The sequence below is a fragment of the Caretta caretta genome, chromosome 6, assembly GCF_965140235.1.
Source record: "Caretta caretta isolate rCarCar2 chromosome 6, rCarCar1.hap1, whole genome shotgun sequence".
In the NCBI taxonomy this organism is placed as follows: domain Eukaryota; kingdom Metazoa; phylum Chordata; order Testudines; family Cheloniidae; genus Caretta; species Caretta caretta.
Window position 1 is genome coordinate 35,922,955 of NC_134211.1, and position 27,545 is coordinate 35,950,499.

General features: G+C 40.8%; 1 protein-coding gene across 5 annotated transcripts in view; it reads left to right on the forward strand.

Moving 5' to 3' along the window:
* The window catches only part of PARVA (parvin alpha), an 89,536-nt gene that overhangs the window by 27,991 nt on the left and 34,000 nt on the right, over nucleotides 1–27,545 (forward strand). Inside the window, exons 1-2 of one of the 5 annotated variants that reach the window (XM_075129423.1) lie at nucleotides 1,912–1,941; nucleotides 2,499–2,568. The exons of 2 other annotated variants lie outside the window; for them this stretch is intronic. In XM_075129423.1, the coding sequence (XP_074985524.1) occupies nucleotides 1,927–1,941; nucleotides 2,499–2,568 (85 nt within the window). In that variant the 5' untranslated portion in view covers nucleotides 1,912–1,926. Of the gene's footprint in view, nucleotides 1–1,911; nucleotides 1,942–2,498; nucleotides 2,569–16,312; nucleotides 16,622–27,545 lie in introns of those variants that run through there. 2 more of the 5 variants (XM_048855603.2, XM_048855604.2) reach the window with 2 other exon arrangements.

Sequence of the window (27,545 nt, forward strand, 5' to 3'; positions counted from 1 at the left end):
GGAGGGGTTCAAATTAGGTACAACAAGCAATTAGAATGCCTTCATTGTGTTATCAAGAAAGGCATAATAAGTATATTGTTATACTGTAACATTTTGTACTTCAAAACTAGAATAACTCTGAAAAAGTTCATCCCGGTAAATCTTATGTTCCGTAGGAGGAATTTTATCCTTTTGGTGAGTGACTTACAATGATTGTTTTGTAATGCAATATTGTTTATACTGTAAATCTCTTAAATTTTGCTGGGCCTGTAAATAGTTTTATAATTGATGCTTACCAGCTAGCCTTAATTGTTTCAATGTGATCAATATAAGTTTTAAATGTGAATCTAACTTTTTAACCCTATTAATCATAAAACTGTCTGAGATAGCTTGTGTACAGTAACTCCTATTTTTTCCCCCTATGGTGAGTCATGAGCATATGCTAAGTGATTTCTAAAGGGAAAAATAAATAAATAAAACCCAATACTTCCTCCTTCTAACAGTTTTTTGGAAACTAAAAATCTATCATGTTCCAATGGTCTTTTATATAATGGCATCAATGAAAATGAGACTCTCAGATTGTAGTAGCATTTAAAAGGAGTTTATCAACACATGCTGAATTGTGGGGGTGGAAGAATTTGTTGGAGCAATGGGTTTGGAAATGTGTGTGCTCTACCTAGAAATCAGATATAGCAGTGCTTCTGTTTAAAGTGCTCATGGAATTAAAACCAGAAACCAAATGAATATGAAAATCCCCTGTTGTTTACTCTCAAAGAAAAACTCCAGCTCTGCTTAGTCTTTTTTTGCTTAATCTTTTCTCCTTCCAAAAATATTTTTAGAATGAAATAAAAAAGACTGAAAAAGAAGTATTTCAATTTTCTAGTTCAATAAATTTTTTTCACCCTGTCATTAAAATTTGAGGGGTGGGGGAGGAACCTATGGAGCCAAATCCTGTTCTCAGTTACAGTCAGGCAACATGGGATTGCACAGCTGTAACAGAGACCAATATTTAACCCACTCCATGCACAGTTACTATAAAGTATGCCTTGTGAAAAGCAGCCACTGCGTACTGGTGAGTGTCTGTTTACAAAAGTGTCTTTTGGCTTTGATGTAACACACACAGCATCTGTTGTGTTGTTTGCAGAAGGCAAATGGGCACATTTAACACATGTAAACTGACCATATATAATACCGTTTAACTCTCACATGATTCTGGGTTGTGCCTGTTCTACTCTGAAGCTAATGTTCAGTAGACTTCCACTGAAGTCAGTGTTGGCTGGCATAGCCTTGGGTCTTACATCTTCAAGGTACAGACTTTTAATTATTTCTGACAAATACCTTTGTGATGTGTATAAGTATTATTCCCATTTTACATGTGGGGAATCTGAAACACAATGACCTGTTTCTTGGGACACCGCTTAAGTCTATGAAAGAGCCAGCCCTAGAGCTCAGGTGTTTCTACCGCAGAGTATGTCTCTACGCGGTCGGTGTGGTGGCAGATGTTGGCATTCCTGAGCCAGCTTTGATCAAGCTGGCTCGCTAAAAATAGCAGCGAAGCTGCAGCAGCACAGGCAGTGGCATCGGCTAGCTGCTCTAAGTACATACCCCGAGTCCCAGGCAGGTATGTACTCAGACTGCTCGTCAGTCCTGCTGCCCACGGCTTCATAGCTATTTTTAGAGAGCTAACTTGATCAGAGCTAGCTAAGGGCATTCCTACACGTAATGTAATCACAGTTTCAATGTAGGCATACCCTCAGTCCTGTGTTCAGTATGTAGATTACACTGCCTCTTGAATATTTAAAGTACTATCTCTCTCTCCCCTTTTCTTACCTTCTTTCTCCATTCTGTTCTCCCAAGTAATTTTAATTCTTGCTTTGCTCATTTTCCTGTGGGGCGCTTTTCTTGTTTACGTGCACATCCATCTAATGCCAAAAGAATAAAGAGCTGATGGATTTTGAAAAGGTAAGGAATTGTAGAAACCACAACAAAAGACTGGGCTGGGATTTGTTACTTTTTTTTGCTTTCTTGTGACCCTACTTTGACTTCTGAAATTAATTTTTTTTTAAATCATTTAGTTTTTCAAGGCCTGTTTCTTTATCGACTGAAGCATATAATTTTACTCACATGGGTAAAAGCTGTGTCTTTAAACCTTTCCAGGATCAGGTCCTTAGTTTTTAAGTGGATTATGAGATCAGAAAAAAACAAAACCACCCCAAAAACCAAATGCAGAACTGATTGATAGAAACTTCAGAAGAGCCTAGAGACTTTTTGTAGAAAATGTTACATATAAATGTTGCTCGCTAGCCCAGATCTACGGAGTATAAAAAGAGAGACTGATTTTCCCTGCACGCTGAATCTGTTGTGTCTCAGGAGCTCTAACATTTATCAGTTTAAAAATGAATTGTGTATAGACAAATGCATGCTTCATGATTCCCCATTTTACTCAAGGAGTTAACAGTCTGGAGCTGTGCTTGATGAACCAGATGGTCTTTAACAGTAACATTGTTCATATTGTTTAGATTATCCTGTTGCAAGTACAGTGCCTCGTTTACCTTTTATGGAAGAAAGTGTGGAAAATTGACCACAGATGTAAGTAACCAAGAATGATGTCTGAGGCAATTCTTACCAGGCCTCCCTCTCTAACACGCCTGATCCTGCAGATAAAAATAAATAGAGAAATGTGAGGCAGCATGAGAAACATCTAGTGTTACCTATTTAAGTATCTAATTTGAGCTCTGTGAGCTACTAAAATCTTTATTTTTTTTAAACTGAGACGTCTTCATATTGGATTAGTTTCAGTCATACAATGTAGGCAGCCTGAATGTATATTTTATCCAGGTACTAAATAGCACATAATTATATATTTTTTTCCATCCTGTTTAAAAAGGGAGGAGGAGAAGCCAAATACGCTGACCTCAAACACAGTTTCTGACCCAAAAATCTTCCTGAAGAGATTGGCGCCCATTTTGTGCTGTAATGAGAGAGTGTGCAATCCCCCTTAATATTGATTTGATTGGTATCATAAGCAAAGGCTGTGCCAAGTTAATTAGAGCTAGTCCATTGTTACTCCTAATAATGTATGACTGAGTTTGTGCCGTGTCTTGAAAGGCAGTCCCAGATAGAAATAAACTTTTTTTAGACAAGTATCTCTTTTGTGCTGTATCTGGAATTGGAAGGTACAGTGCTTAAACAGAACAAAGGAAAATCGCCACAAATGAAAGCAATAAACCCTGTTTTATAAAGTCCTTTTATTTCCTATCACTTTTCTCTCTCTCCCTCATTTCCTTCCTCTTATTAGGAGCTGCTGTCAAACGGCATTTACTTCTGGCAAGTGGTTCCCTTCGGAGCTCTAAAGCTGACACCACTGCATTTGCATGCAGGTGCTACTGCAATAGAGTGTAGCCCCTCTTGCCGCATGCCCCCTGGGAGCAGAGAGGGCCATAAACCCATTCATCACTTGTAGACCCAGAAACTGAAAAACTCCAATTTGTTTTTATAAATTAAATGTCTTGGCTTGTATCCCTTTAGCCTATGGTTGAAAACAAGATGGCAGCTTTCTTTGACCTTGTTGACAGCAACACTCTCCTTTATTACACCTAGACTTAAATAAAAGATATTAGAAGTGTTTCCTATCTCAGTCAGTGCTTTTGATCTTCATTCTGAGAACACATTGAGCCTTTGTTACATAAGTGAAACTTCAATGACTTCCAGATGCGTGGAGTAGCCGATCGTGGAACTTGGCCCCATAGCTCTAACACTGTGAAATTGCCACATATATAATTAATACAAATTGTAATTAAAAATTGTTCTTCGGGAGAAATATCCATTATACTGAAGGAATATCAGGAAGTTTGAGATTAAACTCCAAACTCTGCAATATAAGTTACTAACATAAAAACAAGAGAGTTAGCAATTTTCCCTCTGGAGAAGAAAATAGGCTTTTACCTTTCAGATGGAAAATACAGCAATGAATCCCTTTTTAAAATGCTGCTAAATTGCACACTATAGAGAGTTAGTATGCCCGTCTCTAATACTTGTAGATCACAAGTAAAGTTCTTGTAAGTTCTTGTAGATCACAAGTAAAAATAAGTTTTAGACTTGAATGGCAGCATGGTTTAATGGACTAAAGCATGGGTCTGGGAGCCAGGAACTCCTAAATTCTAATCCTTCTCTCATGTGGGGTACTGGGAAAATCCTCTCTTTGTCTGTTGTTCTCATCTGTAAAATGGGTGTTGTGACAAATCCCTGCATCAAAGTGATATTGTGAGACTTAGATTATAGTTCTACTATGAAAAGTGACCTTGTAAAAGTGGCAAAGAGACCTGTGGCACCTTATAGACTAACAGATGTATTGGAGCATAAGCTTTCATGGGTGAATACCCACTTCTTCAGATGCATGTAGTGGAAATTTCCAGAGGCAGGTATAAATATGCAAGCAGGAATCAGGCTAGGGATAATGAGGTTAGTTCAATCAGGGACGATGAGGCCCTCTTCTAGCAGTTGAGGTGTGAACACCAAGGGAGGAGAAACTGCTTTTGTAGTTGGCTAGCCAGTCACAGTCCTTGTTTAATCCTGAGCTGATGGTGTCAAATTTGCAAATGAACTGAAGCTCAGCAGTTTCTCTTTGAAGTCTGGTCCTGAAGTTTTTTAGCTGCAGAATGGCTACCTTTAAATCTGCTATTGTGTGTCCAGGGAGATTGAAGTGTTCTCCTACAGGTTTTTGTATATTGCCATTCCTAATATCTGATTTGTGTCCATTTATCCTTTTACGTAGGGACTGTCCAGTTTGGCCGATGTACATAGCAGAGGGGCATTGCTGGCATGTGATGGTGTATATTACATTGGTGGATGTGCAGGTGAATGACCCAGTGATGGTGGGGTTGATCTGGTTAGGTCCTGTGATGGTATCGCTGGTGTAGATATGTGGGTAGAGTTGGCATCGGGGTTTGTTGCATGGATTGGTTCCTGAGCTAGAGTTACTACGGTGCGGTGTGTCGTTGCTGGTGAGAATATGCTTCAGGTTGGTGGGTTGTCTGTGGGTGAGGACTGGCCTGCCTCCCAAGGCCTGTGAAAGTGAGGGATCGTTGTCCAAGATGGGTTGTAGATCACTGATGGTGCGTTTGAGAGGTTTTAGCTAAGGACTGTATGTGATGGCCAGTGGAGTTCTGTTGGTTTCTTTCTTGGGCTTGTCTTGCAGCAGGAGGCTTCTGGGTACATGTCTGGCTCTGTTGATCTGTTCCTTATTTCCTCGTGCAGGTATCTTTGTCGCTTTTGCAGATCCAGACTAACACGGCTACCCCTCTGATACTTTTAAAAGTGGTGTTTCCATACACAACAGATCTGCTGCTCCTCGAGCATACTCAGATTCATAGAATCATAGAATAGAATCATAGAATATAAGGGTTGGAAGGGACCCCAGAAGGTCATCTAGTCCAACCCCCTGCTCAAAGCAGGACCAATTCCCAGTTAAATCATCCCAGCCAGGGCTTTGTCAAGCCTGACCTTAAAAACCTCTAAGGAAGGAGATTCTACCACCTCCCTAGGTAACGCATTCCAGTGTTTCACCACCCTCATAGTGAAAAAGTTTTTCCTAATATCCAATCTAAACCTCCCCCACTGTAACTTGAGACCATTACTCCTCGTTCTGTCATCTGATACCATTGAGAACAGTCTAGAGCCATTCGTATCTGCTTACTTCAGTGACAAAAATGATGATTTAGTTTTCTACTCCTGCTAGCACTGCAGAACCACCACAGCTATGGGAGAGGGAGTTTGATGCAATTCTGGCTAATATATCATCAACCGACTTCTTTACTAACTTAATACTGCAGGGCAAAATTCTACCCTCTGTTATCTGTGAAACCCCTTTGAAACCAATAGGATTGCTGAAGTGAAATTGAGGGCAGGATATGGCTGGCAGATTCTTTATTACTCCTAAAGATGGACAAGCCAGAATGAAAACAGCTAATTTTAGTGATCTCTGGTTGAGTTTGGAGAGCTGGCCATTAAAAAAATTAAAATCAGCTAGTTAATATTTGTGCAACCTTTCGCAGTAGTACATTGTAAAATCTGATAAGCAGAGATGGTTTCAAAACAAAACCCCAGATCTGTCCATATTGTCGTAATTACCAGAGAAAAGTACAGACAACTGGATTTTGTGCTTGGACTGGGTATTCTTCATGACAGTTGTGCAAGGCTGATATCTTTTTCCTGCTTTTTAACTCATTCAAACTAGTGTTGTCAGAAAAGATTGGAATCAGTCCAGGGTTTTGGGTGTTCTGGTTTTAATTTCTTAGACCTGGAAGTGTAGTGAATTTTAATGCAGGGTTTTGCAAGGTTTGGCACATAGTTCCTGTAATTTAATCTGGATTCCTGGTAGGTAATTAATTTTTTTTTTTAAATCATGTAGCTCCAGAAGGATGGCAGCAGGAGAGAAATTTTCTTTTACAACCAGCCCATAGGAGTCTCCTGCTGGTCCATTGAGTATAGGAAAGTTTTAGTGGACTGCAGACCTAAGAAAATAAATCACCTTTGTTATCTAGAGCTGACAGGTGAGAGGATGAACAGAGAATAACTGTAGTTAGCACCGCCTTATGGAGCCATTGCTACGTACACCAAACTTTCTCAGATATTTGGTAGCATGTCAGGTATACAACAAGCTCAGGGGCAAGTGCTGAAGGCATGTTAGCTTCTAGGCCAGGGGCAGGCAAACGTTTTGGCCTGAGGGCCACATCGGGTTTCCAAAATTGTATGGAGGGCCGGTTAGGGGAGGCTGTGTCTCAGCCCCTGCCTCCTATCCGACCCCCCCTGCTTCTTGCCCCCTGATGGCTCCCCCGGGAATCCTGCCCCAGCTAACTCCCCTGTTTCCTGTCCTCTGATGGCCCCCCCGGGACCCATGCCCCATCCACCACCCCTTGTTCCCTGACCACCCCCGGACTCCCCACCCCTGACTGCCCCCTGCCGCCCCATCCAACCCCCCCTCATTCCCGATTCCCTCCCCCCGGGGCCCCTGCCCCATCCAACCCTCCTGTTCCCCGCCCTCTGACCGCCCCGACCACTATCCACACCCCTGTCCCCTGACCACCACCCCAAACTCCCCTGCCCTCTTACTGTGCTGCCTGGAGCACCAATGGCTGGCTGCGCCACCCAGAGCACCGGTCCAGGCCGGGGCTCCGCAACTGTGCTGCCCGGCCGCCCAGAGCATTGCGTCGGCGGCACAGCACACTGAGGCTGTGTGGGAGAGGGAACAGAAAGGGAGAGGGCCATGGGCTAGCCTCCTGGGCCAGGCAGGAGGGTCCTGCGGGCCGGATGTGGCCCGCAGGCCGGAGTTTGCCCACCTCTGTTCTAGGTCATGTAGACACTAGCATCTGGTGGGTTCACAATAAGTATCATCACACAGCTCAATTGAAAGGATTTTAATTTACTAGGACTGGCAGAAAAGAAAGGGGAAAGATAGTATCTCAGTATGATGGCTTCGTCAGTTACAACTGAAGAGCAACACAGTACTTACTTACTCTGTCTCTAGAGAATTGTTCAATTGGAGGGTTAGAAAGATAATAACCTGCACAGCAGAGTCATAGTAAAGGAAGTTGCTTAATTTTTTTCCTTGTTCTGTGGCGTCCTGCTTCCCTCATGCCTAGTCCACAAAGGAAGGGGAATGATGTTAAAACTAGAGATGGGCCCAAACTGGTAACGTTTCTCGAAACTCTTGTACTAGACTTTGATGGTTTAGATAAAATAGAACTCAGGAGCTGAACCGTACCAGGTCTGGCAAAACCTATGAATGAGGCTTTCCAAAACAAAGAGTACCTGCTTTGCTTATTATGGGTGATAGGTCAACGCTTCATACTTTTTTTGAATTCCTAACCTCCTCCTCCCTGAACGTGGTGGTTCGGACCAAATGGAAATAGATCTGAATCTGCCCCTGGTTTTACAAAATCAAATCCCAGCTTGTAAGCTTTAGAAAAAAAAGAACTTTCTTAGCTCAGCTCTCTACAAAATATGTTCTTTTTGGCCTTGAGGTTCCAGAACTGAATAATTCACTTTTTCAATAAACTAAATGTACCTATTGATCTTTAAAAAGATCTGTGCTCTGAACCCTGGCATAAAACTTTTTGGGCTTAGAGTTCAATATTCAAATACCTACAAAAAGTATCCGTTTTATAGTGACAGGTTTCAGAGTAGCAGCCATGTTAGTCTGTATTCGCAAAAAGAAAAGGAGTACTTGTGGCACCTTAGAAACTAACAAAAAAGGAGTACTTGTGGCACTGTAGAGACTAACAAATTTGTAAGTCTCTAAGGTGCCACAAGTACTCCTTTTCTTTTTACGTTTTATACTGTGTGTCATAGGGTCATCCTTCTAGCTTCCTAATCCCAAATGTACACGACATCGGTTATAAAGCATGATAAACTTATGAAAACAGCCAAACTGGCTTCATAAAGCATCTATACAACTCTCCAAAAGTCAAGGTAATTCTTGATTCAGAGTTGCCTTAGTGAGAGTTAAGTGCTAGGTCTGGTAGAAAGGAAAGCAGCATTATATATATTTACCACATAATCTAAAAAGCCACTTGTGCTTATTTTTACTCAAACTGGTAACAAAATATTCTCTCTGCACATGAATCAAGAGAGAAACTTTGTTTTACTAGTTTCTATCTTGTATTCTGGTGGTTTTTCTTCAAAAGTTCTGCGACTCTAAATTTAAACTTGGGAATGCAAGCCCTCCTGGAGAGGCACTGTGGGCTCATGGCTAATGCACTTGACTGGAACTCAAAAGGAGACCTGAGTTCTATTTCTATCTCTGCCACTTGCCTGCTGGGTAATCTTGGGCAAGGTACTTCACTGCTTAGTCAATTTTCCTATCTGTAAAATGGGGATAATAATATTTACCTTCCTTTGTAAAGTGCTTTGAGATCTGATGATGATAAGAGCTATGTGGTGGAATTATTTTATTTTAAAAATATTGTAGAATATAGGAAAGAGATCTTTTGAATTTTTGGTATCCTGTAAAAATGAAAAGATTTTTTTTTTCCTTTCAGAATTACCTTTTCACAAACTATGCCACTATTGGTAGAAGCCTGTTTTCATGGCTAAGACTATAATGAAAGCCATCTACCAGCTAGGGTTCCAGGAATAACCTACACATCTGCTGCAATCAGCCAAAAACATAGAGACTGTTATTGAGATGAGTGGTTTTGGTTAATATGCATCATGAAGCAGAAAAAATTATGCCTATATATTTCAGGGCAGAGGTAATTCTCAAGAAATTGTGTGTAGAGAGAAATAATGTATGGTTAGGGAATAAAAATGTAAGCCTTGAACTTCCTATCCTGAATATATAAATCACTGCAAGTTTTAAAGCTCTTGCATGACTCATATAGAGAGGTCATTGACCAAATTTGCTGATGCAGGCAGGATGAAACAAATTTGGCTACATTTTTATGATTTTTTTCCTGCTGCTGTTAGCTTTTTTTATTTACCCAAAGTAATACAATTTTCCAGAAAACTGTAGCAATTCTGACATATGGAACTGCTAACCAATTCACTGTCTAGGTGCATAACTGTATGGGAACAGTGGTTGTCAGTAAATTGCTTAATGTGTGACAGGAAAGTAGTCTCTCACAGGAAACTTATTGCCAGCTAGGTAATATTCTAGAGAGAGAGTGAGAGAGAACAAAAAAGAAGTGGAGTATATAATGCAGTTTAGCAGATAGGATCCTGAGATGACGGAAATTGGAGTCCAAGATAAGTAAGAAAGAGACAAAGGGAAGACAGAGAGAAAGTAACAAGAAAGGGACAAGAAACGAAAGATGGTCTTGTTCAAATACAAGTCAGAGGGTCAAGAGGCTTAGGCTCTATTCCTGCCAGTGTCACACAGACCTTGGGCCTCTATTCCTGCCAGTGTCACACGGACCTTGGGCCTGATTATGACCTCACTTACACCGGTGTAAATCAGGAGTAATCACTGCAATTTTTCATCTGTGGAAGTGAGATCGTAATCTGTAACACTGAGCAAATTACCTAGTGCTAGATTCTGCTAGATATACTCTCACTGAATAGTACCTTACTTCGCAAGTGGCCCTATTGAAATCAATAGAAACTATAACACTGGAGGAAGATACTACTAATACGAGTAAGGGTGGCAGTATCTGGCAGTTAATCTCTTTAGGACTGATTCTGATCTCCGTACTAGTTTTACATCACTGGAACTCTGTTGACTTAAGTGTACTTTCTCTCCCTTTCTACTGGCATTAGTAAGGGCAGAGTCAAGCCCTTTGTGCCTCAGTTTCCTTACCTATGAAACAGTGATAATTCTACACTACTTCATTACTCAATATAAGTATATCTGGTTAGTCAAGCTTTAGACCAGCACATAGCCTGATTTAATAGTGGGCAATGGGAGTTACTGGTTTGGAGGGGGAAGTTATATTGTTGAGCATTTCAAGTTGAAAAGCTTATGAATGGATTTTTTTCGTAAGTCACCTAGAGACGTGAATATAAATATAATAACAAATGTGATTCTTTCATCCTGTGTGTTGCGACTTCCCAAGCTGCTTGCAAGATGAAAGTTGGTGGTCTTGTCATATATTTATTCACACTTGGACCTTTTGCAAGAGGCACAACAAATAACAACTGCATAGCTGTGGATTTGTCAACCTACTGAGAATCTGTCTCTTAATCTGAGGTCATTTTTTATATGAGTGAATCATGTTGTGTTAGTGGTAATTTATTTTAGTAGATAATATAATGATAAATTAAACAGTAAAAAGTCACCAGAACCAGATGGTATTCACCCAAGTGTTCTGAAGGAACTCAAATATGAGAACTACTAACTTTGGTATGTAACCTGTTGCTTAAATCAGCCTCTGTACCAGATGAGTGGTGGATAGCTAATATAATGCCAGTTTTTTTAAAAGGCTCCAGAGATGATCCTGGCAGCTACCGGCTGTTAAGTCTAACTTCAGTACCAAGAAAATTGGTTGAAACTACAGTAAAGAACAGAATTATCAGACACATAGATGAACATGTTGTGTCGGGGAAGAGTCAACACAGCTTTTGTAAAGGGAAATCATGCATCACCAAACTATTAGAATTCTTTGAGAGGATCAACAAACATGTAGACAAGAGTGATCCAGTGGATATAGTGTACTTGGACTTTTTCGGAAAGCCTTTGACAAGGTCTCTCACCAAAGGCTCTTAAGCACAGTAAGCAATCCTGGGATAAGACGGAAGGTCCTGTCATGGATCAGTCATTGGTTCCAAGATAGGAAACAAAGGGTAGGAATAATTGGTCAGTTTTCATATGGGAGAGAGGTAAATAGCAGGATCCCCCAAGGCTTTGTGCTAGAACCAGTGCTGTTCAACATGTTCATAAATGATCTTAAAAAGAGGTAAACAGTAAGGTGGCTAAGTTTGCAGATGATACAAAATTAGTCAAGATAGTTAAGTCCAAAGCTGACTGCAGAGTGTTACAAAGGGAGCTCACTGTGTGACTGGACAACAAAATGGCAGATGAAATTCAATGTTGATAAATATAAAGTGGAAAACATAATTCCAACTATACATACAAAATCAACTTTTACCACTCAAGAAAGAGATCTAGGAGTCATTGTGGATAGTTCTCTGAAAACATCTGCTCAGTGAGCAGCAGCAGTCAAAAAAGCTAACAATGTTAGGAACCATTAAGAAAGGGATAGATAATAAAGCACAAAATATCGTAATGCCACTGTATAAATCCATGGTATGGCCACACCTTGAATGGAGTTCTGATTGCCCCATCCCTAAAAAGATATATTAGAATTGGAAATACATACAGAGAAGGGCAACAAAAATGAATAGGGGTATGGAACAGCTTCCCTATGAGGAGAGATTAAAAAGACTGGGACTGTTCATCTTAGAAAAGAGATGAATAAGGGGAGAAATGATAAAGGTCTATAAAACCATGACCGATGTGGAGAAAGTGAATAAAGAAGTGTTATTTACTCCTTCCCATAACACAAGAATGAAGGGGGTCACCCAATGAAATGAACAGGCAGCAGATGTAAAAAAAAAAAAAAACAGCACAACACACAAGAAATTACTCCTGCAAGAGTGCACCGTCAACCTGCGGAACTTGTTGGCAGAGGATGTTGAGAAGGCCAAAAGTATAAGTGGGTTCAAAAAATTGTTAGGTAAGTTCATGGAGGATAGGTCCATCAATGGCTAATAGCCAAGATGGTCAGAAACCAGGACTGGATGATAGTGGATGGATCGCTCTAAATTGCCCTGTTTTGTTCATTCCTTCTGAAGTATTTGGCATCAGCCACTGTTGGAAGACAGGATACTGGGCTAGCTGGACGCTGGTCTGATCTGGTATGGCCATTCTGTTCTTAATGTTTTGCTGTCCTGAGCTTCAGTCCTCTAGAATTGCTGAGCTTGAATGATACTTGCCAATGTAACACTTGTCACTTGCCCTACATTTTCTTTGAAGATTTATTATATTTGCACTTCTAAAAATACAACCCTGACAATTGTCCACTCCTTTTTGCAAAATGCTAATCTGTTTCAGTATGATTCATGTGTGGATTTTACCCTTTGTTAAGGTTCCCGGTGAAAATGAGTTTTTCCAAAGTCCTCAGTGTTGGCCTGATTTTTCTCCCATTGAAATCTGAGTTTTGTTGAGAGCTTTTGAAAATGCCACCCTATACTTTCACTCTTAGCTATTGCTAAGAGAATTTTGAATATCTAGCGCATTGCGTTTTCTAGGCCAGATTCTTGACCGTGGTTAAGGGCCCTTTGCACTGACTGCTAGAGTGGTGCAAAATGACTTTAAAGCAACCCTACTGGAACGCATAAAACCACCATGGCAGGTTTTACACCATTTGCTCCGCCACTCTCCCTGGGAGATAGGATGTGTTAGCTGCAAGAAGAGATATTCCAGGGTGTGGAGCTAGAGGGCACAGCACTCTACGGTCAGCAGAGCAGGGTCTAGGAGACCACTGAGACAGCTTTCTTTATGAAAGGGTCATTTTAGCCTCTGTCAACCTCAGGATTGGGGGAGGCAGGGCAGTGGTGTAGAGCCCTCACCATAGTTACACTGAGCATGAGTTCTGGCCCATTATCTCTCTCTCTCTGGGTTCTTATATCACAGTAATTTTGCTTCTCCTTATTCATACAATGTGTATTCTTTTTTCCCCTGACAAGATTCCTGTCTTTTTCCATTCAAGTAGATTAGATTCAGATATTTTTAAGTGAATCTGCATCCTTTTGTGATCTACGCACCCTTAAAATGCCTCAAGGGGAGTTTGACAGACACAATACATGTGTGGGACTTAGAGACTATAAGAAATAGCCTGACTGGCTTTTACTTTAAAAACAACAACAGCTTCTCTTACATTATTTTGCTGCATTTTAATTACCACACTCTGTAACACTATATTGTTAAGAAAAGTATCATCCTCCAGGGTGCAGCAGTAGGCATGCCTGGGCGTGGTAGAGTATGGGGGACTTTCCAACAGTTTTTCACCCTTCAGTCCTGGTGGCAAGTTGCAGGGCTCCTAATAAAAATTAGAGAAACCTCAAGGCTTCTTAACCTTCACTTGCAGTAACTTCTACGAAATAGTGAGACAGATAGTGTGGCTTAGTGGAGAGGGCAATGGCCTGGGGTTCAGTTCTTGCCTGTACCAGTGGTGTTTTGGGTGGCCTTGGGCAAGTCCTTTCACCACTCTGTGTCTCAGTCTCCCCATCTGTAAAATGGAAATATTGGTACTTTGACTTTCTTTGAGATCTATGGATGAACAAGTGCTTTATAACAGCTAGGTGTAGATAGATGCTGATGCCTCTTATGCGTAGTGTGCGGGGAGAGGCGGTGATGCAGAGCTGACTACTCTGGCTTTGCCACCTGGGGATGTCCCTGCACACAACTAGCTCACTGTCCCTTTTGTACAGGGTAGAGCAAAAAAGAAAGAGTAGCATCCAGGATCAGGCCCTGTAATTTTTTGATAGATTTTATTAATATAAACAGAAAGCCAAATTATTTACTGGTGCAAACTGATGTAACAGAATTTGGCTTAGTATTTTTAAAAATATCCTGGCATAACATCAAGTTTTTTAAACACAAATTTCTCAAGCCAAATGCTGTGTTTGTTGGCTTATCTGTTTAAACTGGAGGCACATCACTTCTCATATAATCAACAGTTTAAAGATGGTCCATAAATCATTAATTTTTATGACATATGAGGTTAGGCAGAGTGCATTTTTTCTACTACTATCTGGATTTTCTCAGGACCTAGATAATTTTATCTCATTTACATCAAACATGCAGGTAACTTTAGAATTCTGTGTCTGCATTATTTCTAGGGAGGCATAATACAATTACAAATGACAGTAATTGACATTACATGCTTTAATTAAATTTCCTCCTCTCTGAACCAAAACCTTTTAACCAAGCATTGCAGTGCTATTTCTGTATTTCTTTGTTACATGGGTTAATGTGCTATGTGGCAGATATGGTATTTATCCATTTTCACAAATTAAGCTATCAGTATCATGTTGACTTTAAATTGTTTCCTATATTGATGGCCAAAACCACTTGAAAAAGATTTCCCTCCTCCCTTTGCTAAACTTCCTATTTTAATGAAGCTGAAAATTGTGGGGCTGAAAATCAACCCTTTATGACAGTTTGGGAAGCCTAGGCCCAAAGCATCTCACCAATATGCTGTTCTTTTCTGCAATGATTTCTGCTTAGGGCAAAGGGAAGCACATTTTCTGAATATGAGACTAATAAAATGATTAATTTCTTCTAGATTACAGGAAGTAGAAGTGAAATCCTGTTTGAGGTTGTTTGTGGGAAGCGAAAATGGATTGACAGGAGTGTGTACTTACAAAACTTTGCTCCCCAACCCCAAGCATGTGCTTCAGACCTGAATTCTAAACTTCCTAACTAAACAGACTCCTGCAAATGTTATCCCTCAGAAAACAACCCCACTCTGGTTATTACAAAGCTCCCATTCTTGCCCACTGAATACTACTGTAACTACACCCAGGTACATTAGTTTAATTAGACAGGGTCCTCCTGGAACTATGGTAGGTACAAGCAGTGTTTTAAAGAGGAAATCAGAGGAAAGACCGAGAAAACTTTCGGTATTTCATCTCATTTTTTCCACAATTAACTGGTGTTATTCAAATGGCAGCACTCTCACCTTCCTGCTCTGAGAGGAAGCGGGTGCTGATGCAGTATGCCAGGTGGATAGCCCTCATTATTGTAGAGGGCTACTCAGCAGAACATCCAGGAGAGAGGCTGGAGCTCAGTGAACAGCCCATCAACCACAGTGTTTTTCATTAAGGAACATATGTGAGTTAAGTGCCCCACCTAAAGCTCCCCCATAGCTACACCGTGATTGGTGCAATGCAAGAGCCTTTTGTAGAGTACATTGTATCTTTTCTATGATGGGTCACTTCAGAACCAGGAGCAAGGGTGAGTGGTGGTTTGTAGCACAGATGAATAACTCTGACCATCCCACAGTGTCCATTTATGACTTTGGCAGTGGTAATTCCAATGAAGTTTAAATGGAAACTAGATAGGTAACCACTTTCTGCTGCTCAGGATGGAGCCAGTCATGTGTCATTTCCTCCTTGTGCTCCAAGTGGAAACGGGCGTTCAGGAACTTTTACAGCTCCTTTTTTAATATCTTCATAGCAATTCAGTTTTGACACCAAGTCAAAACTGATTATTATTTCATCTGGTCCTCTACTAAGCCACAATCACTCTAGAGGGGAAGAGGATTATATATTTTCCTTTCCCAGGTGTTTTACTGTCCTGTGGTGTCTCATGCATTTTCACTCCTTGCCCTCCAACTTTCTGTATGTGATTGTTTCCATTTTAGGGCCTGATCCTCCTTCTGTTGGAGTTTTGTCATCTATTTCAGTGGGAGTAGGACCTATAGATGGAGAAGAGGCACAGTGGGTAGGAGTGGAATTTGAACTTCCCTTGTACCATATTACACTTGCATCTCAATTCTGGAAATATATTTTAATTATTTGGCGGCTTATGTTGATTTTCACTCTTCAACCACTTTTAGTTTTTTTTTATCATTCTGCACCTCTGATTTTTTTCAAAACCAATGCAGGCAAAAATCCAGGTGTTCTACTTCCTGTTGCCATGTCTCCATTCTGCCCTGCCCCATCCTTTTAGGATAACTATGGTTCTATCCCAAATTGTAAGGGGGAAAATACCAGTTATTCAGCATTAGAACTGGACTCTGAGATTGCATGAAATTACATGCCTTACAGACGCCATTCGAGTTTTTCATTCGATCATATGACAGGTAAAGATATAGTCAAAGCTGCGTCTTCGCTCTCCAGACAACAACCTGCCAAGCTGCGAAAGGCAGATTTTGTTTGTTTTGCAGATGGTCTATGAGTCTCATGTGGCATCATATTAAATTATATAGGCAGTCAGTCATTTGTTCTGAAGTGATGCACTGAGCTGAGAGATGTATCAAGAGCGTTCTGTTGGAAAACAAGCTCAACAGCTACGAATACAGCTTCACAGAACAGCAACAAAAAGGGGGCCTTGAAATACCTTACAGACAGCTCCTTGTGCAGATAAAATGAGGGTGACTTGGATAGTGTACAATGGGCTGTGGAGCCTTTTGCCCTAAAGGTAAGAGATCCTACACTACTCATCAGTGTTTTTCATGTTTCAATTTCTATGGTGTCTGAGTATTACTTTCTGCACTTACATTTTTGTAAGGGGTGTTAATTTTTGTTTTCTAATATTTTAAAATTGAGGGCAGGTGGTTATTGTCCTGTTGCCTTGGTCAGACTTTGCATTGTGAAGCTCCCACCAGTTAACAGTGGAAGACAACATTGTAGTTTGTTCATTTCAAATGTTATTCTGGGTCTCAAATATTTCTACAATATGAGATATTAACTAGGGTGTGATTCTAGACCCACTGAAGGTCAATGCAAGTGTTACTGTTAACTTCAGTGAGTGCAGGATCAGACTCTTAGTAATATCTGAACCAATGTGAAAATTATATGAAATAAACTTCAGAGTCTGAATTTCTACATAGGGATAAATTGCTTAGTTTATTCAAAAGCATGTTTCAGATGAGGATTTTCAGATGGGTTTGTGTGACAGAGAGTACTTGAGTTTTTCATATTATTTTCACTTCACTAAATATTTCTTAATACGAATAGCTGTAAGTAATTGTTGTTTTCAATCCACAAGCCCTTTTGGTACATAAAGCAGTTTAAATAAGATGCTATTGAAATTAAATCAATATTTATGACTTTAACATCTGCACGTTGAAAATTATGTTTGGAGACCTCTGAATTTGTGTTAATGCTATGGAAAATCCGTTTAAGATTATTTACTCAGATTCTAGCATTCGTCCAATACAAAGTGGCAAAACTTTGAATCTGCACTAGAGTTACTATTAGTCTCAATATTCTGGATGTTGAAAAAAGAAGCTAGATATTGAGGAGTGTGAGTGAAGTACACTTAACAGGCAGTATGTTGTAGGTAGCTATTTCTAGTGCTATAGCCCTGCTTGATGGGAGCTAGCAAATGATTGTATGAGCTACTTCTTGTTCAAAGTATCTTGGAAAGAACAACAGCAAAGTATGTGCAGTTCACAATACAGTTTATTCCTATAATGCTGTTGCTGGTATTGTGTACCACTTGTTTTCTAATTTAACAACGTGGTAATACTGTACTCCAACAAATAACACAAGTACACCACTTCCCTGGGAAGAGGCAACCGGAGGCTAGAGCAGGTGATTGGGTTTAGAAAGAAATTACTGCAGATTGGGAATGCACAAGAGGATTTATGAAGGGTTCATGAAGAGCGATTCATAGGGCATGATGAAAATTCCCAGAGCTGAGATGTAGGAGCTAGGATGGTCTTGTGATTATGGCATAGAATGGGGAATCAAGAGGTTTGGGTGCTATTCCTATATGACTGCTAGCAAGTCACTAGGGATAGATTTTTAAACACCCAGCTTCCCTTCTACAGGTACAGATTATCTACACAGACAGGGAGGCTGAGTCTTGACCCAACTCAAAATGTATCCCTTAATCAATTTGTGCATCACTTTTTCCCATCTGTAAAAAGGGCATAGTAATAATTTCCTACTTCTCTGGGATGTTGAAGCTGGAGGGTAGGGATAGGATACAGAGGGACCTAGACAAATTAGAGGATTGGGCCAAAAGAAATCTGATGAGGTTCAACAAGGACAAGTGCAGAGTCCTGCACTTAGGACGGAAGAATCCAATGCACTGCTACAGTCTAGGGACCAAGTGGCTAGGCAGCAGTTCTGCAGAAAAGGACCTAGGGGTTACAGTGAACAAGAAGCTGGATATGAGTCAACAGTGTGCCCTTGTTGTGTGCAGAAAAGGACCTAGGGGTTACAGTGAACAAGAAGCTGGATATGAGTCAACAGTGTGCCCTTGTTGCCAAAAAGGCTAACGGCATTTTGGGCTGGAAAGTAGGAGTATCGCCAGCAGATCAAGGACGTGATCATTCCCCTCTATTCGACATTGGTGAGGCCTCATCTGTAGTACTGTGTCCAATTTTGGGCCCCACACTACAAGAAGGATGTGGAAAAATTGGAAAGAGTCCAGTGGAGAGCAACAAAAATGATTAGGGGACTGGAGCACATGACTTATGAGGAGAGGCTGAGGGAACTGGAATTATTTAGTCTGCAAAAGAGAAGAATGAGGAGGGATTTGATAGCTGCTTTCAACTACCTGAAAGGGGGTTCCAAAGAGGATGGATCTAGAGTGTTCTCAGTGGTACCAGATGACCGAACAAGGAGTAGTGGTCTCAAGTTGCAGTGGTTTAGGTTGGATGTTAGGAAAAACTTTTTCACTAGGAGGGTGGTGAAGCACTGGAATGGATTACCTAGGGAGGTGGTGGAATCTCCTTCCTTAGAGGTTTTCAAAGGCTTGTTCAGGCTTGACAAAGCCCTGGCTGGGATGATTTAGTTGGGGATTGGTCCTGCTTTGAGCAGGGGGTTGGACTAGATGACCTCCTGAGGTCCCTTCCAACCCTGATATTCTATGATTCTGTGATTCTAAATTAATTAACTTTGGTAAAGTGTGTTGAGAGGTTAAAATGGAAAGTGCTGGCTCATTCCCTGTATTAACTGAAGAGTAACTCAGTTTCCCCAGGCTAGGGTCCTGGACTCTTGTATTGGTTTCCCAGCCATGCCTCTGAGACCTTACTCTGCCTCCCAGTTTTCTGAGAACATCTTCTTTTTAAATTTTCAGTTTAATTTTCAAAGCAAAGCATAAAAACCTTATTACTGATTGAAAAGAGTAGCAATGGCCCAGAGCAGTGGTTCTCAACTTATTACACAATGTGTTACCTGGGCTGCAGGGCAGCAGTAACCTGGACCCTGACCCCAGACCCGTGCCATGTGAGGGCGGCTGGCTGCCCGCCCTGGACCCCTGCCACGCAGCTGCCCCAGACCCTGCGGGGCTGGCTGGGAGCCCCAGACCCCGTGGAGAGGGCCAGCTACCATGACCCTGGGTCTCTGCCCCTGCAGGGTGGGCCGGCTGCCCTGACCCTTGGTCCCTGACCCTGCCAGGCAGGCTGGCTGGCCTGGACTTCGGGCCCCTGATTGTGCTGCGCCAGGCAGCCGGGAACCTGGCGAACCCTAGCATGTGGGCTGGCCTTGAGCACACAGCTGAGCTGGGTCGCAGCTGTGTGCTAATTGTGCCGCATGTGGCCCGGGGGTTGACAGCCGCTGGCCCAGAGTCTCAGCTGTGGCTAGTACGCATTAGGTATAGCTGTGAAGGAGGGGGACACAAAAGATTTAGCTGCAGCTCCCTGATTTCTGGAGCTGGTTCTATAGCTGGGGCATAGATTAGAGAGCATCTGGGCTATTCTAATCTATGTCATATGACTAGGGCCCTCAAGGGGCTTTCCACTAGCCAGGAATTGCCAGAGCCCTAATGTGCTGCAGCCATGCCCTTCCAATCCCTCAAAAATCCCTCAAATGCTTCTTAGCTTATGGACAATAAGGGTGGGAGCTATGCTGGATGAGGGCTCATCTGTGCCAGGGAAATTCCCAGCTAATGAGATTCTAGCTTGGTTCTGACATGCTGCTTTCTCTTATGAGTTTTTACAAACTTTGGATTTCTTCACAAAGTGCACCAAAAAGGTAGCTGAAAATGAGGCATTCTTGGCCTTGTCAGGTGTATAAAACAGTCAAGTCCTTAGTGGAGGTATTTCTGTGTCATCATCTTTTAACACATGCCCCAACTTTTTTTTACATTTTAAGTTACATATTTTCTATACACTACTCTTAACAACATCTTGCAGTAATGCAGCACCATTCATTAGAGGAACTGAATGCTCTAACTATACACACATTAACTGAGCCTCATGACACCACTGTGCCAAAGGTAAGTAGTGTTATGCCTCTCCTGCGGAAGAGTAAAGTTGTCCAATGCTGCAAAGAAGAATAGAGCCCAAGAACTGACTCCCTGTACACTGCTCTAACCACTAGGCAGCGTGGCCTCTCAACAATGAAGCTACAGTTATAAATGCTTATAATCCGCCTTTGGTTCATCAACATACAGGCTTCCAATGGCTTTCCTATCTAAAAGGTTGCTGTCAAGGTTTCTGGGCCTTAAAATGAACATACTTTGATAGACACTACATGTTATCTCTCTCACATTAAAACATGTAGACATGTACTTTTCTTGAAGCAGTAAATTACAAAACAGAATCCTGAAGTCTAGTTGATTCAGAAACTGTCAATGGGTTATAGAACCTGCTGGCTGTAAGAAAATAAAAAATCAAATTGGGAATTCCTTAAGCACTTATGCTATGTAAATAACAATAAGTGGCAGTGAGGTGGAAGAAAAGTCACCAGTTGCCTGAACTAAGAATCTTGAAACAAGAACTAACTTGTTAGGCAGGATCGCATATTGAATTACCCTAAGAAGGATGAGGAGGAAGAGACCAATACATACATTCTTCCCATCAGCACACGGCAGTTAATTCAGTATCTTAAAACATAGTGGCTTGTCTGAGATCATGATTCCCAAACTGTAGGTCCTGACTCTCCAGAGAATTGTAGAGAGCAGGCAGGTCACAGGAGATTACACAAAAATATTACATTTTACAAAAATTAAATGCATATAAAGTGATTTTTAAAACTGGATGCACAACGTAAGTCCACTAATGGTGTGCCCATTTAAGGTGATCATATTGCTGAAACATGAGACCCCAGTTAGATGTTCAACTAGATGAAGGACAAGTGAAGGATATGAGCATGTGCAGCAGGCTACTAATAATAAATCACACCTGTCTGCTGTATTCTTCTCTGTTCTAATCTCTCCAGGTCACATTGATCCTGTCTTCCTTTGTGTTTGAGACTCTTCCGGTTTGGTATCATCCACATGTTTTATCATGGTTAACTTTACACCAAAGAAATCTTATTCATAGGGCATGTTGAATGACAAAGGAGAAGAACTTGAAGACCCTCATGGCAGAAAAGTTTGTTTGTTTTGTTCCTCTTGGTTGTAAAAATATCTGGAAGTTCTACATAACTCCTGGTCTTCTGTGAAGAAGACATTTCTTGAAGACGAACAGATGTTTGTCCATTATGATAGAAGCAGCTCCAGGAGCTGCAATTTCAGAACTACAGTCCTGTTTTGTGCGTACACTACATATTTGTTCTGGAAAAGGAACTTTAGTTCCCTTGTGAATATAACATATGTGCAATCGTTTCCCTAAATCCACTTGAAAAAAAATGCGAGGCAGATCATGGGAATGCAGTAGGGCTAGTATTACTTTTTCTCCTTCAGAAAACAAGGCTTGTGTCCACAAGGAGAAATGAGCAAGAGATTCAGCAAACCATTGTCACGCTACTAGAAGAACAAATGTGTGCCCTTACATTCCTGAGAACTATTTTTGCGATTTCTCTGAGGAATAGACAGAACTTTTTGAACTGGAAAAGACTTCTTGGAACAAATCTTTGGTTTTGTCTTTTCTGCATGAACGCTTCTTGTTGATGTTGGATAAGTTGCTTGGTAATTCACAGAACATTAGGGGAAAATCAATCCCATAAAATACCCCCCCCCCCAACTTAACTCAATTTTTGGAAACCAAATAGTGTAATGAACTGGCTGCCTTCTGTTGGCTGGGAATCAGGACTGCTCCTGTCTTTGTTTATGACTCTATACTGCAGGCGGCTACCTGAGATTTTCTTTCAGCTCAAGTGGTAGAAGCCTGTGCTTTTGGGGCGAGGATCTGAGTTCTATCGTTGCTGTCACCATGAAGTTCTGAGTGGATTTGGCATGCAGCATAGTGAGAACTATAAGTCCGACTTGGCAATAAATTTGTCACCATGATAACATTAATTTTTTGTGCAGTGGTATCACTAGCAGACCAAATAATAACTTACCGCTGTCCCCTGCCACTGCTGAATTGCATAAGAGCCAACAAGGCGTTAAAAATTGAGGCTATTTCCAGGAGCTTCCATCTAGACCAGACACTTTATTAGTCATGGTATGTTCTGGAGAAGTCATAAAATTTCTGATTGGTACTATTTGTCCTTCTGGGGTGGGGGGAATTAAAAAAGTAATTTTGGATTCTTATCTACCTGTCTTCCCTACCCCACCTCATGGTTTTTTCAAGCATATTGAAAACCCGTACATGAGATGACATGTTTTAATAGCTGTGTTGAGAGAATCCAAAGGAATGAATGGAATCATTGGCACCTACATTAGATTGACACTGGATCATTTCTTACCTGTTATAAATCACAGGGGAATGCTGAGAAGGGTCCTTTATCCCAAACAGGAATTTGGAAGCATACAAAGTTTAGTGGGGCTGAGTGTCTTGTGGTTAAGGAGCAGTACAAGTGGTTTTGTAAGGAGTCCTTTGATCCTTCATAAGTTCTCTTATTCATGATGTGTAATCTGTGTTTTTTCTATTTATTGCATGGGGGAAGTCAGATACCAGCAAAAAAAAGTATTTAAGTACCACTGAATAGCTTTAGACATCTAAGAAAAGTTCGATTAATTTGTACTATATACAAGAGAATTAAATTGTAGGATTCCCTCCCCCACCACCCACACATCTTTTCTGCTAGGTTTTGTTTAATGGAGAAATTAAACATCCAAAAAAAATGGACCCTTTTAGAGAGAGTGGTTATTAATGCAGGAACATTAAAGTGAGACACGTTGTTGGAGCCCAGTTTGCATATTTACTTTTACAAATGGTTGGCTTGGAGTCAGCAGTTAATGGAATGAGAATGATATTCCTGGGCAGATCATTTCCTGAAAAATATTTTCAACTGCAAATATATCTCTGCTTTTCTTCCCTCATTTGTTATGTCTTTGAGAATGAATGGGGAGTAACATTTACAACTTAAGGTTTATGTTCTGAAAACACTTTTGACAATGATCCCCATATAAAAAGGCCCTATGTGTATGTTTCTGCTGTTTTGTGCTGTGAATATCAAATTTCTGGTGGATGCCATGTCATACTCCGCTAACTTGTAGACATCTACATATTCGCTTTCATTGTACACATACTGTCTTTTGTGTGGGTTTCTTTTGTCTCCAAATTAAGGTTGAGCTGCCAAAATATATATCAAGTGAATTATCCATGCAAGAAATGTAGGTGCTAACATTTTAGATTGTTCTTTTCTTTTCCCTGTGTGGGTTGATAACGGGTCCCTGTACTGATAGGATGTAATGTTTTGAATGATCGACAAACAAGTTATACCAGTTTGCTTGAACAAATGGTATCATTTGTAAATATTCATTTTGGCACTTTGAAAATATGCCATCTCTCTCTCTTCTACCCCACTAGTGAGTCTAGATCTTCTCTCACACCAGTGTAAGTCAGGGGTAACTCTTCAGTAGAATTACATCAGAGTAAAACTAGAATATGTGAGAGGAAAATTAGGCCTCTGTCGGGCTAGGCCCTCACCTGATGTAAATCGGTGTACTCTTCAGTGGATCTATGTTGATTTACACCAGATGAGGATCAGACCCAGACTGTTTATCACTTGTTAGTTTTCAACAAAAAACATTAAAACTGCATTCTTAGTGCCTGATCCAGCAAAGACTTTGAAGTCAATGGAATGGCTCAGATGAGCAAAGCTGTTCCCATTCACAGGTGTTTACAGGATTGAACCCCTAGGGCCATAGATGCTCCGCAGAAAACCTGCACATCAGCAGGGAGAATGTGAGGGCAAAGTGAGCCATCTAATTTTGGCTCCCCTGCAAACTTTGGGGATTTTCCGGGGGTGGTTTTCTCACCCTTCTCTCCCTTTGTTAATTTAAGAGTGGAGAAGGTTTTTAAAAGAGAAACTATGAGAAAGTGGGGGAAAACCAATGTTTTTACTTTTACTGTTCTCCAACTGGAAAAAAAATCAGAAAACAGTGAGAAAATAGGATTCCCTCCCATTTTCTCCTACTTTCTTACTTTTTTCCCAACAAAAAAAGAGAGGAAAAGGGGATAAGGAGGAAACTCTAAAAATGGAAAACAAAATGTTTTTTATTTCCAAAAACCAAAGCAAAATGACATTTTCAGTTGAAATGAAACTAACATTTTCATTTTGATTTATTTAGATCTTTCCCATGGAAAGCTGAAATTACTTGACTGCTTTTCTGGCCATCTCTAGTTTAAGGAAGGAGCTTAGGGCACAGGGTGTATATTTGGTACATACGTGTTTGGTATGTGGGTGTGTATGCAACCCCGAGTCTGGCAGTGGCAACTGTGCAGCTAACTGTTTTTGAATTAGTCCTACACCAAGCAAGAATAATTTGAGATAGGCATGCTGCATATGAGGCCCATGACCATCCTGAGTATGAAAGAACTCTGACAGTGTTGCCAACTCCCACGATTACTACTGGGGTATTTTTTTGTAAAGCCCCAGATCCTGGAATCATGTGAAGGCAGCCGAATCTCAGCTTTCGTCAAGGAAATAAAAGTATATTTCTAGCCCTCATAATTACAGAGGGAAGCTTGAAAATATGAACACTAAAAGCTCAAATCCTAGAAAGCAAATAAAAAGAACCCCAAATTTATTTATCCAAAAAAACCCCACCCTCATGACTGTTTGGGACCTGACCTATGATTTTGAACACTTGAGATTGGCAATGTTGTACTAACCCTTCCAACATTAGCTCTTCAAACATTAGAGTCCAAACCTACTCCCAGCAAAGTCAGTGGCATGCTCCCAGAATCCAGCCTTTGTTCTTGTGACACTTGATTTAATTTTGTAAGTGCAGAATCAGTAACACTGTGGAAAGAAAGAGCTGCAGCATACAGAGGAGAACACTTTTAATGCTACCTTATGACATATTTTTTGTGTGATTCTTTTGTAGCATGTATTGTATATCAAACCACAGAGAGCATATCAAATGACATCGCATTTCTGAGCTCAGTTATATTATATTGTAAGAGAAGTTTTACTTCAAGTCTGAATGCCATAAAACCCTTCATACTAAACAGAACAGTGTAATGCTTTCGACAGAGAAAATAAATACATAAAACTCCAAATGAAACTGTCTAATAAATGTTGTGTGGAGCAACAGGGTGCATGTATTAGAGGAATTAAGCCAATTTAAACTGTGCGGGGAGTACTCAACTTTCATATGTGCTCATCAGCTTCCACTGATTTCAATAGCAGTTGGATACATGCATCAAAAGGTAAAATTTGGCTCATAGCACTCACATGGATTTGTTAACATAGGTTTATGACCTTCTAATGCTAGATTTTCTAAACTGTTAAGAACTCTATCCAGCTGTAAATAGCTGCTATGGCTGCTGTTGATATACGCCCTTGGGCTCCACAGCTCTGGGGCCAAAATCATGGTGGGCATAATTGGAGGCAACTGATTGACCACTGATACCTGTAGAGCAGTGGCTACTTACTCTAGCAATGAATTTGGCAGATGGGGGATAATCGTAAGTCTGAGGAGGAAACTATCCCTTCCTCAGCAGGAGTTTTAACTGGGAATTGCAACTGTCAGTATGAGAAGAGATTTCTCTGGGCCAAGTGTAACTCCCCTGACTTCAGTGATCTCACAGCAGGGGTAAATTCAACCCTGACCTCCACCCAGCACAATAACCATATAAGCAACTTTGTGAATAGAGGGACTGAATCTCCTCCTAGTTACACAAACATAAAACTGGCATAAATCCATTGCAGTCAGTAGAGTTACTCCTGATTTTACATTAATGTAACTGAGAGGACAATTAGCCCATGATTGCCTAGATCCTTGGCTGCAGTTGGGCAGCAATCACCACAGAGGAGACAGCGTTGTAGATGTACATTTTGCACTCATGCCCTAATTCTGATCTAATGACTCAGCCAGTCTCCAATGTAAAATAGCAGAGCCTGGTGGATGTTCTACTTTAGCCCAACTGTCAAAGATCCCTATGGGCCATTCTGGCAGCTGGGGATTGCTGCAGCGCAGGGTGCCTTAGCTATGTCCTCTTTTCTTCAGCCAGGCCTGCTTTGCCATGGGACTGGGTGGAGTGGGTGCAGAAATTTTCCAGTAGTCAGATCCAGTGGCTTTAGAGCAGTGTTGCACCACTAGGGTGGCATAACTCCACTGTTTTGTGTCAGAGAATCAGGTCTGTGTATTTAAGAATGTAATAAAAATCTTTATACTTTAAAAAACCCAAAAACCTCACTGTTCATAAGCAGCATCTCATTTCTAAACCCCAATGTCTCCTCTGGTTTAATTTCTTCCTCACAATACTACAGGACATTGGGCTATTTTATGTCTTGTTCATTTGTGAAATGTCACTGTTAAATCACGAAAGTTCCCTCAAACCTGTGTACCTCTGTTTTTATTAAAGTACTAGAGCTATTTTAGTGATTCTTTATATAAATTAATTAAAACACATAAATTAATAAAATACGATTTTAAAATGGACTACTCTGCTGAAACGTTATGTAGTATGCAAAGCTATAACCTAAATTGAATTCTTGTGTTGAGCTATAAACTTCTAAACATATGGTAGTGGTCTATGACGGAAATTCTTAGAAATCCCATTGCTATATTATGCAATACATTTCGCTCTCAGCACACACAACCTGACATGATATATACTTTTTTGAATGGTCATTTCAATATTATATATTTGTGTGTGTGCGCGCACACAAAATAAGGAGTAACTTAATTGTCGTTCCGACAAAGTGGATATTCACCCACGAAAGCTTATGCTCCAATATGTCTGTTAGTCTATAAGGTGCCACAGGATTCTTTGCCGCTTTTTCAGATCCAGAGTAACATGGCTACCCCTCTGATACTTCATTGTCATTGGAATTACACTTGTGTATAACCAATACACGTGAGAGAAGAGTCACATTTCATGAGCGGGTATACACTATAGCCTCAAGATTGCAGACTTACAACTGTCAAGGTTCCTCCCCCACTCTGAACTCTAGGGTACAGATGTGGGGACCTGCATGAAAAACCTCCCAAGCTTATCTTTACCAGCTTAGGTCAAAACTTCCCCAAGGTACAAAATATTACACCCGTTATCCTTGGAATGGCCGCTACCACCACCAAACTAATACTGGTTACTGGGGAAGAG